Source organism: Periplaneta americana, chromosome 12 (genome assembly GCF_040183065.1).
Source record: "Periplaneta americana isolate PAMFEO1 chromosome 12, P.americana_PAMFEO1_priV1, whole genome shotgun sequence".
NCBI classification, from domain to species: Eukaryota; Metazoa; Arthropoda; class Insecta; order Blattodea; family Blattidae; genus Periplaneta; species Periplaneta americana.
The window spans coordinates 174,994,788-175,009,570 of NC_091128.1; the positions used below are offsets into that span (position 1 = coordinate 174,994,788).

The window sequence follows — 14,783 nt, forward strand, 5'->3', positions numbered from 1 at the left end:
CGTTTTAACGAATTTCTAGGGACCTTGCCATTTTCGTTATACTGGAAAATGCCGTTTTAACGAATTTCTAGGGACCCTGTCATTATTTTCGTTATACTGGAAAATGTCGTTTTAACGAATTTCTAGGGACTTGTCATTATTTTTGTTACACTGGAAGTTCATTATACAGTTATCCATGCTAATGAAGGGGGTTGAACAGTTAATCGAAAAGATCGGTTAATCAGTACTATAGAAGATTTTCGTAAATTTAGTGAATAATATCTACACTTTCGTAATTTCTTACATGTCGTGTATTTAACACGCTAGGTAGTGGATCAGAAGTTCACTAATTTGTCTGGTTTTAAGGGGCAAGAAAACTCCTTGAGCACAGAAAAAGATCTGTCTGCATTTAAAACTTGTATGCTATGCTGTGCAAATTTTCCATTTATATCTAAAAGATGAATAGCGATGGTTTTTGTCTGTTGCAGATGGAATTCCATTTTATAGATCTCTGAACAACGTCATACTTAGTTCTGGAAATAGCAGCGGGTACATTGAACCTAAGTATTTCTCGAAGGTTGTTGAGGTGTCTACAAGTAAGTACTCCTTTAAAATACCGTTAGTTGGAAAGGAATGATTGCATTTGCTATGTCTGTATTTTTACAAGAAGTTGCATTACAGCTGTGACTTCACTCATGTTGTGGAGTGCTGTTGCAGCTACTTGATCATGACCTATTCTTTCTTCTGTACTCGTCACCAGTGGGCTGATGCCCACGTGCATCAACATCAGTTAATGTAACCACCGGTTAAAATTTCTACCTAACCCATAGTTAAGCATTTTTACAGTGCATTGACCTTGGTTAGGACTTAAGTAGGAGGTTAACCGCGGTAATCTCTAACAGACCATATTTGAGCGATTAGTAGACCAAGTAAAACAAAATGGCTGCCAGATCCACAGGTGATTATTTCGAAGACGATTATTATTGTACAGTACTTGAATTACTTGGATATAGATGATGGTGAGCGTGAAAGAGATGATTCTTACGAGAAATTAGGTGACAGAAAATTTCAGGAGGGATTTCGTTTATCAAAATAATTTCTGCTGCAAGAAATGGGTCACTTGAAATAGCACAGAAACATTCATATTTTTCCTACGGATCGGCTGCTTATATTACGATTTTATACAACTGATATTTTCTGTATTTTAAGAGGGAACACTCGAATATCCCTTTCTCTACGTCACGGCTGAACGAAGAGAGGTTATGGATGGATAATGCACAGTTCCCTGGTATAAATGGGATCCTGGATCGTACACACATTCGTACTTACCTTCTTCATCCTTTTCCTTTATGGATATTCCATCTTTTTCATATTAATTACGGTATATAATATATTTAAATATAGTAATTAAGTCTATCAACCAGGATACACATTGTGTCATCTCCTGAAGTATACACATCTCCTTCACTGTCAGATTTCACCAAAATTCACACCTGCAACCAAAAAACGCATTTCAACAATCCAACGAAATTTCCATAAAAACTTTGACAGTTTATGATTAACATGCAGAAAACCACATCCGGATATTATATATCAGTGATTTGTTATTTACATCTGAAGTTGTAAGATTTCATGTGGACACTCTGTATAGTTCTACACTATATATTTTTTTTCCGCAAAGAGGAAAAAATTTGTAAAAAAAAAAAGTTCCAAATGAGACTGAATTTATGAAGCATGCAGAATTTGTAGGTATTTCTCACAGAAAAAATGTTTCGTATATAACTCTTGAATATGTTATTCAGTTTGGTTAACCCCTAAACCCGGTATTTAGAAGTCCCGGTGCTAAGCACTGAAGCAGTGTTTAAATCTCCTAGTAGTATTAAATTTATGTTACGTCACTCTCTTATTTCTATTTTCGAAATGGTTAAACAGAATACAATCATACGACCGTTAAAATCAGACTCCCTGCAATACATTCGTAAAAACCGCATGAAAATATCTCGAATTTATTACGAAATGTGGCCGGTTTTGTGCAATTGTGCATGATGTGTACACGTGTAGTATAACCTCTAAAGTACTAACCTAGAGAGCTGCATACTCATGTTATGGCAAATCGGCCTGAGGAGTTAATGAAGGTGAACATAACAGACTCAAGACAGAATTTACAGCTTATCAATATGATACATTTCCTGAACACGTTATAAATGGATCTAGAATAGATGCAAATAGAGCCAAAATTGCACATTTCAGAAATGAAAGTGACAGTGGCAGTTCCTCGGGGGAGGGAAGGGAGGAACGTCCTCCTCACATTTTTCTTCTTTTGAAAGTAAATACCAAATGAAATATGTGCCTTGAAATTCGAGGAAGATTCGATAATTTTTAAGTTCACAGCTATAACAAGAACTCGGATGATCTAGTTTTAAACAATGCGCGCTCATGTGCTGTAGAAAACTGTGAGAAAGATGCGAGATTGTCTGTGTGGAGGAAAGGCACTCCATTCCTCCTCTACTGCAGTTAACACACATAGACAACAGCGCACTAGCGGCCAGAGAAAGAAGCAGAGTTTTAAAGCGAGTAAATGAACGGAGAGGGAGGAGATCCTCCTCTGAATCAGCGCATGGGCGGGAAATAGAAACCGACTGGTCGTGCAGCAAGCTCGCTACCGCTGCCATCTAACGATGTTGCATTCAACCGGACTATAACACATCTAGGAGGAGACACAATAAAAGCAGTTTTAATGCAATGCTTTGAAAGACACCATATAAACTTTTTTTTTAAATTATAAATCAAAAATATTATTCATTGCACTTTATATAGGCTACTATTCATGGTTTGAAACTTTCGTGGATATTTGAAAGTTAAAGTCGGGTTTATGTAAAACAAAGAGGAAGTAGTTCTACGTAGTTGGCACCTGAAATTCACTTCTATTCATTGTTTACTAGACAGGGCAACAGCCAAATTGTCAATTTTGTACAAATATATTTGAAACTGAAAGTAGGTACTCCAAACTACATCATTTTTAACATGAAAAATTAATCGGCCACCGGCAGCTTTGAACAATAATGACAATATGACTTTACAAGAACTGACATTCTTCAAAAGTATGTGATACTGAACTTGTAAAATGTACATGTGGCAACAGGGACCATGTGTGTGGGTGCAGTGTTCTCGCTTTCCTCAGATTATTATTTCCCATTCCCATTTCCGTAAAACGGTTTCGGTTACGTGTTAGTAGCTAGTCTCTTCCAACACGTGTGATGCTGTAGTGTTCTCGAAAAATGCTACGAGGTTGTGAATTTCCTTGTAATTGTTAATTTGCGCAATTAATCAACAATGAAAGGAAGTGAAAACATAATATATTTTGGACAATTTAGGAAACTCAGTTTACAAGAACAGATTATTGCTATACAGAAGGGAAGGCAAACCCCAACACTACCTGGTCTTACAGGTATGCATGTAGGCTAATTTGTAGAATATTTCATTCAAGAAGGTGTCATTTCATGCTGTTAACCTCTTTCCTCCTCTTAAGAAATATGCAGGAGCCGCCACTGGAAAGTGAGCATAAAACAATCCGTAAAGTTGTGTTTCCAGTACTGTTTGCCTCACAGTAACTATTCTACGGAAAGAGTTTGCAGTATTAGGAGAAAAATCAGACAGAATTCAGGCCTACATTGAACATATCAACACTGGACTCGTTTCTGATCCATTATCATTAGTTTGAATGTTATTCGTAAAAATTCAAATATACAGTGAATCATGCTTTGGAGTTGTTTGCATCGTAATACATACATTGGAACATAAACTAAATGGAGGATTGAGCTGAGACGATAAGTGCAGTGGTTATGGGGAAGATAGGCCTGTTGATTATCAGGTGCACCACATCTATGCGGCCAAGTATATTGAAGTGGAAGGAGGGATATTTGAAAATCTACTTCCAAACTGAGGTATGTTTATTTTATGATTAATACAGTATTTTGAATTAATATTTCTGTATAATTTCGAGGGAAAAATTGTTCCGGAGACGGGTATCGAACCCGGGACCTTTGGTTTAACGTACCAACGCTCTACCACTGAGCTACCCAGGAACTCTAACCGACACCGATCCAATTTTTCCCTCTATATCTACAGACCTCAAAGTGGGCTGACAACCGTCAAGCAACCAACTTCGAGTGCACACTAACTCCGTGTGACTTAAATTGTGGTTTTCTGTTAACGAACAGTGACGTGTATTATGCAAATCAAGATTTCAGGTATAACTCCCTGTAAAGTTGATCTGAATAATTTCGAGGGAAAAATTGTTCCGGAGCCGGGTATCGAACCCGGGACCTTTGGTTTAACGTACCAACGCTCTACCACTGAGCTACCCGGGAACTCTAACCGACACCGATCCAATTTTTCCCTCTATATCCACAGACCTCAAAGTGGGCTGACAACCGTCAAGCAACCAACTTCGAGTGCACACTAACTCCGTGTGACTTAAATTGTGGTTTTCTGTTAACGAACAGTGACGTGTATTATGCAAATCAAGATTTCAGGTATAACTCCCTGTAAAGTTGATCTGAATAATTTCGAGGGAAAAATTGTTCCGGAGCCGGGTATCGAACCCGGGACCTTTGGTTTAACGTACCAACGCTCTACCACTGAGCTACCCGGGAACTCTAACCGACACCGATCCAATTTTTCCCTCTATATCCACAGACCTCAAAGTGGGCTGACAACCGTCAAGCAACCAACTTCGAGTGCACACTATCTCCGTGTGACTTAAATTGTGGTTTTCTGTTAACGAACAGTGACGTGTATTATGCAAATCAAGATTTCAGGAATAACTCCCTGTAAAGTTGATTTGAATAATTTTCGAGGGAAAAGTTGTTCCGGAGCCGGGTATCGAACCCGGGACCTTTGGTTTAACGTACCAACGCTCTACCACTGAGCTGCCCGGGAACTCTAACCGACACCGATCCAATTTTTCCCTCTATATCCACAGACTCAAAGTGGGCTGACAACCGTCAAGCAACCAACTTCGAGTGCACACTAACTCCGTGTGACTTAAATGTGGTTTTCTGTTAACGAACAGTGACGTGTATTATGCAAATCAAGATTTCAGGAATAACTCCCTGTAAAGTTGATTTGAATAATTTTCGAGGGAAAAGTTGTTCCGGAGCCGGGTATCGAACCCGGGACCTTTGGTTTAACGTACCAACGCTCTACCACTGAGCTACCCGGGAACTCTAACCGACACCGATCCAATTTTTCCCTCTATATCCACAGACCTCAAAGTGGGCTGACAACCGTCAAGCAACCAACTTCGAGTGCACACTAACTCCGTGTGACTTAAATTGTGGTTTTCTGTTAACGAACAGTAACGTGTATTATGCAAATCAAGATTTCAGGTATAACTCCCTGTAAAGTTGATCTGAATAATTTCGAGGGAAAAATTGTTCCGGAGCCGGGTATCGAACCCGGGACCTTTGGTTTAACGTACCAACGCTCTGCCACTGAGCTACCCGGGAACTCTAACCGACACCGATCCAATTTTTCCCTCTATATCCACAGACCTCAAAGTGGGCTGACAACCGTCAAGCAACCAACTTCGAGTGCACACTAACACACTAATACCTGAAATCTTGATTTGCATAATACACGTCACTGTTCGTTAACAGAAAACCACAATTTAAGTCACACGGAGTTAGTGTGCACTCGAAGTTGGTTGCTTGACGGTTGTCAGCCCACTTTGAGGTCTGTGGATATAAAGGGAAAAATTGGATCGGTGTCGGTTAGAGTTCCCGGGTAGCTCAGTGGTAGAGCGTTGGTACGTTAAACCAAAGGTCCCGGGTTCGATACCCGGCTCCGGAACAATTTTTCCCTCGAAATTATTCAAATCAACTTTACAGGGAGTTATACCTGAAATCTTGATTTGCATAATATTTCTGTGTATTTTAAGTGAATAACTCTTAGTTGTGCTCAGAACCACTGCTACTTTCGTAGGATTCAATCAGCTGTAACTTTTTAAGGTTCGATAAATAATCAGACCCATGTTCACACTACATTTTATGCTCAAAATGGCCTGAATAACTGATTCCTAAGTGCGGGTCATAGTCGTGAATCACTGTCTGTATTTTTTGTCCATTGTGCAGAAGTTAGGAAGAACCCACTGGTCCACACCTGTGGAGTAACGGTTAGCGCGTCTGGCCGCGAAACCAGGTGGCCCGGGTTCGATGACTCCCTCGTGAACTCTGCTAAACAGTGGTTGAAATGTGTTGGTCATAGTTCATGGGTACAAATTACACACGAGTAATCATAAACAATTATTTAAAGTCTGAATTAGAGTAGCCTACACTTTCATGAATTTCAGGACCCTTTCTGTTCCGTCCACAGTATCGTAAGGTGTTAGTTCTCGTAAGAAATGTCTATTGTCTGTTTCGGATCGTTTTCATTTCGTATTATGATATTTCGGTACATTTTTCAGTTAAATGTGAATTAAATTGTTAAAAAGTGCTTAAGTTTACAATAGGTCGGCACGAGATCTACCGTGCTGTTCCGAGCAGGACCAAGTCAGCGGGAGTTTGCTGCAGTTTCCTTCGTACTCTGCTTATACATTCTGCATATACAAATCTGTGACAGGTTAGGTTTGGCTCATTCACATTGAAAATTAAACATAACGTAAGCGTTAACTTAAAAATGTAAACGTTACGGTAAAATCAACAACATTCACGATGGAAACATAAACATAATCGCAAAGATACTTGGTAGCCATGGAAACATAACAACGACGCCATTTCTTCATATTCTGTCGTATACATCTGCGCTTCACGATTGTGTACTGTTTACAAATCACGTAAGCATAAGCATGAAAGTTTGGAGTTTGCAAACTTTCATGTTAACGTCTAACGGCAATGTTTATGTGAATCATTGTGAATGATCCCATTTGATAACCTGGCCGCAAACTTCTGTGTTTATGTTACGGTTATGTTTCATTTTCATTGTGAATGGAAACCTCAACCAGGAAATTCAACCCAACCTCTGCTTAAGAGACCAGCATGCTGACCCCCCCTACACCACAGAGATGGTCGTTGTAAACTTGTTCCTTTTAAAATAATTAAATTGTTAAAAAAAAAAACTGAGACACAAATCTCGCACAAAATTATTGGTAGGAACAGTTTATCAAATACCAATTAATCAAGGCCTTTGGAAAAAAAAATAGAAATGAAAAAAGATACGTGCGAAGTACTATCGTTGAGTACTATGAAGTGACGTAAATAAATTGCATCAATAAACATTGTTTACAGTAGTGTTCTTTCTTTCGTTAACTCTCTTGTTTCAATCTTACTAAATACATTCTCCAGTAACTTCTAACTTCAATTTTCTTCAAAAAAGAAAGTCGGTACGGGAATGAAGGCATTGTTATTCAACTATTCATGGCCATCTTTATTCACAATTCTGATGATCTGATATTCAGATTCGTTTCTTCTTTTTAATTATTCATTGTGTGTACATATTTTCGCCGCACATCATACTATTTTAAACACCCAGTATTTGACGTACACAGACAAATTTCAACCAAGGATAAATACAAAAGAAATAGAAAGTACACGACACTGAATGAAACACATAAAAGGATAATGTTTATAAAATCCGTCTACTAAGAACAGTACTACTACTGCGATTGAATCCAACAAAAGGCTGAAGTAAGGTCAAGATCTATTGCGCTAATCCTCAAGCTAGGCGCATTCCCAAACCCACACCAGTGTGTATATTTAAACGGTGCTTACAATGAATTTAGCTAAGTATAAACAGATCTTAAACTGATATTTATTTCGTTGTTAAGCTGTGGATTATTGAATGTCACGTAATTGAATTTAACGTGTTTTGTGAATATGCTAACAATCGCGACGCAAGTAGCTGGAAACGGGATAAACTCATTGTCGATAAGTTGTTACTTAATAGGCCCAACTGCAACAGAGAAAAATAATCTTCGATATATCTTCATGAATTGTATGAATTCAACCTTAATCGCATTATCAAAGTAACATACATTTTAAGGGCATCATACACGAGGCATCGTACATTTGATCGAGGTTCAAATTTATTGTAGTGTCCGCCCAGTAAATATTTTACCATGTGGCAACACTGGCAGAACATTAACCATTGCAGTTCTGTCATGAGCATACCTACATCGACTCTACGAACAGGAAAGTCTATGAGAGCTTGCTCATGATGGTTTCAAATCGTAGGATACTGCTGCAGAAACAAATCTTATTACGAAATATACTTAACACCTGCTACAATTGGAGAAATCTAAAGTGGTAATGCTGTTACTGTACTATATTAACAATTCATAATACGTTATGACTAGACCTTGCAAAGGAGTAATGGTATTTTGTGAATGAGCAATTTTTTTTATATCTGTCGCTTTGTCATAGTTTTAATTTAGCACTACCATACTTGAAATGAGTTTGTTACAAATCAATTTAGTACTTTACGTTTTTTTTGTACTTGTAATGTTAATCAAGTAGAATCTTGGGAGAGCTTTTTGTACTTTCAGTGTTCGACATGTACGACAAATTTTTATCCTAGGACTTCGGAACATACAAATTGTGAATTGTAAACTGTGATTTAAAGAACTTTGACATCGAAGTCCAAAGGCGCGTATTGTATCAAAATTACCGGTATTTAATTTTATTTAAATTTGTTAAAGTAGAATTTTTTAAAACTTGTAAATCGAGAACATAACAACAAGAAAGACTGTTGGAAGGGCCAACAGCATATGTGGTATATTTATTTATTCAATGTTAAACAGTTTACAAGTTGCCATTTGCCTAATGCTTCCAGTACTGCTTACGTTAAATCCCATTTACAGTAACGTAACTTCAGAAATGAAGAGGTTCCTATTTAGGGGCCTACAATAGATTCAGGCTCATGAGTAAAACACATTCTGGCGTCTACAAGATGGAAAGTCTGTATAAATGGGCAACCAGACAGTCTTGATTAGACTTCTTGCCGACTTCAGGATTCGTCTTCTATTAAAAAGCTCCCAGACAATCTTAATTCGCAGTTTCAGTATTCATTCATTCATAATGTTCTGCCCAAGGGCAGGTCTTTCACTGCAAACCCAGCATTCTCCAGTCTTTCCTATTTTCTGCGTTCCTCTTTGTCTCTGTTATGATCCATATATCTTAATGTTGTCTATCATCTGATACCTTCTGCTCCGAACTCTTCTCCCGTTCACCATTCCTTCCAGTGCATCCTTCACAAGGCAGTATTGTGAAGGGATTTCTCCTTAAATTTAGAATTAGTGATTCCTTTAATGCCGTGATATGTGAGTGGGAAATTTGCAATTAGCTGAATGTTTGTACCCTTTTTGCCATTTCTTTTTCGTTTCCAAACATTTCGTAATATCGTATCCATTGCTAGACATTCTTTTGTTCTTGTTGTGAAGTTGCTGTTGAATCTTTCACTTGGTTTTTTTATTTTAAGGTTATGAATTTTAACTACTGCATCATTTGCAGCTCTGGAGTCGCAAACGATGTTTTTTTGTGTTCTCGTTTGTCTCAGTTGGTATACGTTATTTGACCCTTAGCAACCATATCAATTAATTTATTGTTGAGTTGAATGAATTTATGGTTGATTGAAAATGAGGATAATCTGACGAACATCTTTATCCCTGTGCGCATTGTGCTTACTTTTGCATTAGACTTGCACTTACATTTTATGTGATGATTTTGTTCTGTGTTGCAGATAAAGTAATTCTTTCCAGTGACTAATTAAAGCAGGAAAGGTGAGTTGCAAAGGTTCACCTTATATTGAGCATTTATATTAGTATGTGATTCTATGTTGTGCAGTAAAAGATGATTGGAACGTCTTGGATAAAGACGAAAGAGAGCAGCATTCCAAAATTGAGTTAGTGGTGGTAATGATAATTTTGGTTGTGCTTGTCTGTAGAATTATTTATTTCGTGACACTTAGCTTTTCATTTAGCATTTGGTGTTTTCATCAAACTAAATTAACATGTTATTTTTTTATTTCTGAAAAATATCTTTATGATTAGGCCTAAACATGTAGTGATAGTCAATATCTTCATATTGTTTTTTAGAATTACTTACTGTAATTTTTATTAGTACGTAGCATTTTCATTAAAATGTTTTATATTTATAAGTTTTAGCTAAAGAGCCCATATTTACTTATTGTAAAGGTTATTCTATCATTTCATGAAGGATCCATACTCTCTTTTATTTTAAAAATAAGAAATGTTTAAATGTGTCGTTAGCTCGACCCACAATATTCACTAATATATTTTATTATGTGTATAAAATTATATGCCATTCTCTTGTCACATATTGGACCATATATTTTCCGAAGTATCTTAATCTCAAATGTTTTCATTCTTGGACAATGTCCATGTTTCACTGTCATATGTTAATATTGGCTTTACAAGGATTTTATATTTTGTTTTCCAAGTGAGAGACTCGATTTAAAATGTCTTAATGGTATTTTTTTGTGTTTCTATCTGTCATTAATTAAGGATCTATGAAACTAGAGACCTTTTCAAACTTATATTCATTATGCTTATGTGTGTCAAGTTCTGATTCCTTTTGATATTTCCCTACCCATAGGCATGTGCGTATCTGCTGCCCCTATAAAATATTATAGAATAATCTATATTATTACCTTACGTGCTACATGCATGGACTCATTTCCGTTTGTTTTGACAATTTAAACTTTAACTCTTCTGGACACTCACTTTGTTGGTTTTCAAGGTTTGTTTATTAATATATTTTTTTTTGTAATAAATTAGTTATAAACATGTTTCTTTTCACTTCGTATTTACAGGATTTAAAGTTCACTGAGTGTACGGTAATTGGCACATACTTAATAGATAATGATGTGTTTTGTTACATATTATGTTGAAGATATGTTTCTTCATTTTTTCATAGATCTTCATACTTGGCCTTTGAACTGTATTTACATCCTCATACTTTATTGTAATATATCAGTAGTTTCCTCTGTTTACATTTTTATTTTATTTGTATAATTTATATTCTTACCTTGTTTTTTGTAGTTATATTTATTTAAAATTATATTTTAAAAAGTTTATAACAAATAATTTAGGATAACAGTATTGTTATGGTAACTGGCCAGGTTCAAACTAAAACTGGTTTTCTGGGCATCTGAAATATTTATAGAAAAGCACTATAAATAATCACATAAGATAATATTAAAATGTATCCTAGACCTTTCATGTTACAGGTGAAACACCATAAAAACACTGTTAATTTGGTAGCCACAAATTTGTTAATTGAATGGAATTTAAGACTACTGCGTAGGAACTTACGTCTTTATTGATTTTATTATTTTCGGTGCAAGAAATATATTTTTTATTTATTTATTTATCTTTGTACTATCAATAAAAAACATGTTTTTTTTTTTTTTTTTTAATTATTGTAAGTGGCAGTCTTTGTATGTAAGTAGCGTACTTACGCCGTATTCTGAAGTATAGCTAATTGATTGCAATAAAACACTATTTTCGAATACATAATAATTTACATAATTACTCTGAATCTTGATCTTACCTTTGTGCATAAAGTAATATTGAAAAAATACACGTTACGTACAATGACAGCAATGAGCAAGCACAATTACATCAATATCACTTTAGAATCTCCCTTCTCCACTCAGCGTTGCCAAACTTACCCATGCTCCGGCTTGTAACTGAAGAAGGCTCTGGCACTGGTGATGTTCACTTGGCGATCATTGCCATAACGAACTGAGGCTTAACTGTGTTTTACAGTTCAGTGAAATTTGAAGACTGTAATGGTGTTTGATATAGAGTAAGAATTTTTAGTTTTTGCACTATGTTGTAGATGCAGAAACATCACTGTTTCAAAGCTGTATGTTAGATCTCTCATCAGAGAAGGCAAGGAAAGGGAAAACTAATCTTTTGTACTCCAAGGGCTCTGTTTCACAAAAATAAGGTATAAAACATTACAAGTAAATATATTTACCTGTAGTGTTCGCGTAGGCTTCCGCTGCTGGTGTACATGGTGTGTGGATAAGCTTCAGGGCTTCTACCGCGTTGCCTTGGTGTTATTGGCTGACGTTGTGGCCATCTTCAGAGCAGTTGTTGGATAACTACCAACAACTGCTCTGAAGATGGCCACAACACAGCGGTCGAAACGTCAGCCAACGGTAGAAGCCCTGAAGCTTATCCACACACCATATTTACCTCTAATTTGTACAAATTATGAAGATTGTTTTCTACAAAAGTACGATGTTGACTGCCTCTCTGGACTGGTGGTCAGCATGCTGACTTTCATATCTGGAAGTCCTGGGTTCGACTGTAGGGCTCAGCTCTTGGGGAACACAAGATTCGTCATATTGTTGACATGTAACACTTCAGTTAACACAACCAGAAAGTACTAACATATGCTAGAGAGTTAATAACGAATTTTAAAAAAGTATGGTGTACAGTTGTGTTTCATTACTCTGTACTTAGAGATTACAAGTGAAACTACCACTGTTCTGTTCCACAACAAGTATTAGTATTAGTTCATATTTATTATGTACAGTTGTACAGTTTTCTCTTCCAATGAAAGGAAGCTGATATTGCTAATACAAGAGAATCTTTAAACAATTTTATTAGTGTTGTATCAATATACAAGTTATTAAATATGATACTAGTGGCAATAAAAGTGATGAGAATGTTAATGAAAACCAAAGTTTATAAAGAAAGAATAAATTTCCAATATAAAACAGAATTGAGTATAATTAACTTTTTAGGTTAAATGCTGTAGAAGTGGAAGAAGAGAAGATTGTTGCTAGCATAATATGTTTAGTAAAATTGGTCCTACTGCACTTCATATGACACCAGAAACTAGGATTCCGTTCGGAAAAGCTCTTCTTATATTATATTATATATATAAAAAAAATACACTACCAGTATAAACTATCAGACTTACAAGGTAGTATGATAATAGATTTTAGAAAAATATTTTAGTGGCATTAGATTTTGCTGCAGTTCCTTAAATAAAGGGTGCGTCAGAAAGAACGGATGGATTTCAAACTATCGATATGCAACGAGGAGAGAGATATAGTGAGGGGGACCACGACTGTTGGGTCAGCCATAGAATGCAGTTTCAGTTGAGAATATGGTGTTGGTCTGGCGTAGAACGTGCTTTCATCGCAGAGACATGTTTGAAAAATGAAGAGTCTGTGATCGCCACTCAGGACTCATTTCGACATCGGATGTCACGCTAGGATTCCAACTCGGAATACAATTTTGCGGTGGATGGCTTCATTTCGTATCACAGGTTCAACATTAAAGAAGAAATCACCTGGACGAAATTCTATTGCACTGAGATTGTCCGAGGCTACGGTAAGATCTCGCGCCCTGCGACTTCTTTCTTTGGGACCATTTGAAGGCGTAAGTTTGTAAACATCGATCACATACACTGGACGAACTGAAGACAGCGATTCGTGAAGAAATCGTGGCAATTGCACCAGCTATGACTGTGAAAGTGATGGCGAACATCAGAAAACGCCTCGATGCCTGTATTGAAAGCCAAGGACATCATATGGATAATGTTGTTTTCCATAAATAAACTGCATGTATTGGTGAATATGTTGATAACAATAAATTTTTGATTTGATGAATCTTTACAATTTTCTTGCCATGTGAAATCCATCCGTTCTTTCTGACGCACCCTGTACTTACTATATTAGAAATGAGGGAGATGAACATAGTTGTATTATAGGCGTAAGATGCTAGGTAAGCAGCCTGTATATAGGCCTACACAGTTATTATTTTTTTAGTAGGTTATTTTACGACGCTTTATCAACAGCTTAGGTTATTTAGCGTCTGAATGAAATGAAGGTGATAATGCCAGTGAAATGAGTCCGGGGTCCAACACCGAAAGTTACCCAACATTTGCTCATATTGGGTTGAGGGAAAACCCCGGAAAAAGCCTCAACCAGGTAACTTGTCCCGACTGGGAATCGAACCCGGGCCACCTGGTTTCGTGGCTAGACGCGCCAACCGTTACTCCACAGGTGTGGACTGCACAGTTATTATAACATCACTTGTGCACATTTACTAATAAGGTATGATGTTTATAAATAATTTTATGGAGCAGAAAGATATAAGTCCATACTTTTGTGGAATAGGGCCCAGGACTCTTGGCAGTGGATCTAACAGATTGTTCCACTTTGATCGCCTTCCCTGATGGAGTCAGCACACGACTCCGAAATATTACATATTTCTGCTCTCTGATAGTGTCGAAACAGTGGAGTTCAGTTTACAAGCATTCATTAATTTGTGTTGTAACTTTACAGTTTTCATCTCTGAGTAGAAATATCAACAATGGAGAAATCGCCTGTAAAGTGCGAAATTTGCAGTGTTGATATACCGAACAGTGAGTCATGGAAATTACATGTAATGGGCAAGAAACACCAGAGGGCTGTTGCATTCCTGGAACAAAAAAAGGAAGCAGAGGAGAAAGGGATCTACGTCAGAGGTGAGCTTGGATATACAGATGTTGCATTATAACCGTGCTGGTGACTGACGATTGGGTTTCTAATAGTTTATCTTGGTCGTGGGCGTCAGAGTACTACAAAGCAAAACAAGAGATATCTGATTGCCTTCATTCTAATACCCTGGTCTCTGCTTGCTTGTAAGCTGAGAGTTTAGACATACTTTTTCTCACAGATTAGTACAACCTCGAAAATTTCAAGTGCAATAATTAACAATAGGTCCCTAATAGAAACAACAACAACAACCTAATTTCTTGACTTAAAAATCGATAATGTGTTAA

General features: G+C 36.8%; 1 protein-coding gene across 2 annotated transcripts in view; it reads left to right on the plus strand.

Annotated features, from left to right (window-relative positions):
- Window positions 1-488: 488 nt before the first annotated feature.
- The window catches only part of LOC138711231 (speckle targeted PIP5K1A-regulated poly(A) polymerase-like), a 28,140-nt gene continuing 13,845 nt past the window's right edge, over window positions 489-14,783 (plus strand). Inside the window, exons 1-3 of one of the 2 annotated variants that reach the window (XM_069842636.1) lie at window positions 489-575; window positions 9,715-9,754; window positions 14,304-14,486. In XM_069842636.1, the coding sequence (XP_069698737.1) occupies window positions 14,392-14,486 (95 nt within the window). In that variant the 5' untranslated portion in view covers window positions 489-575; window positions 9,715-9,754; window positions 14,304-14,391. The remainder of the gene's footprint in view (window positions 576-9,714; window positions 9,755-14,303; window positions 14,487-14,783) is intronic. The other variant, XM_069842635.1, reaches the window with a different exon arrangement.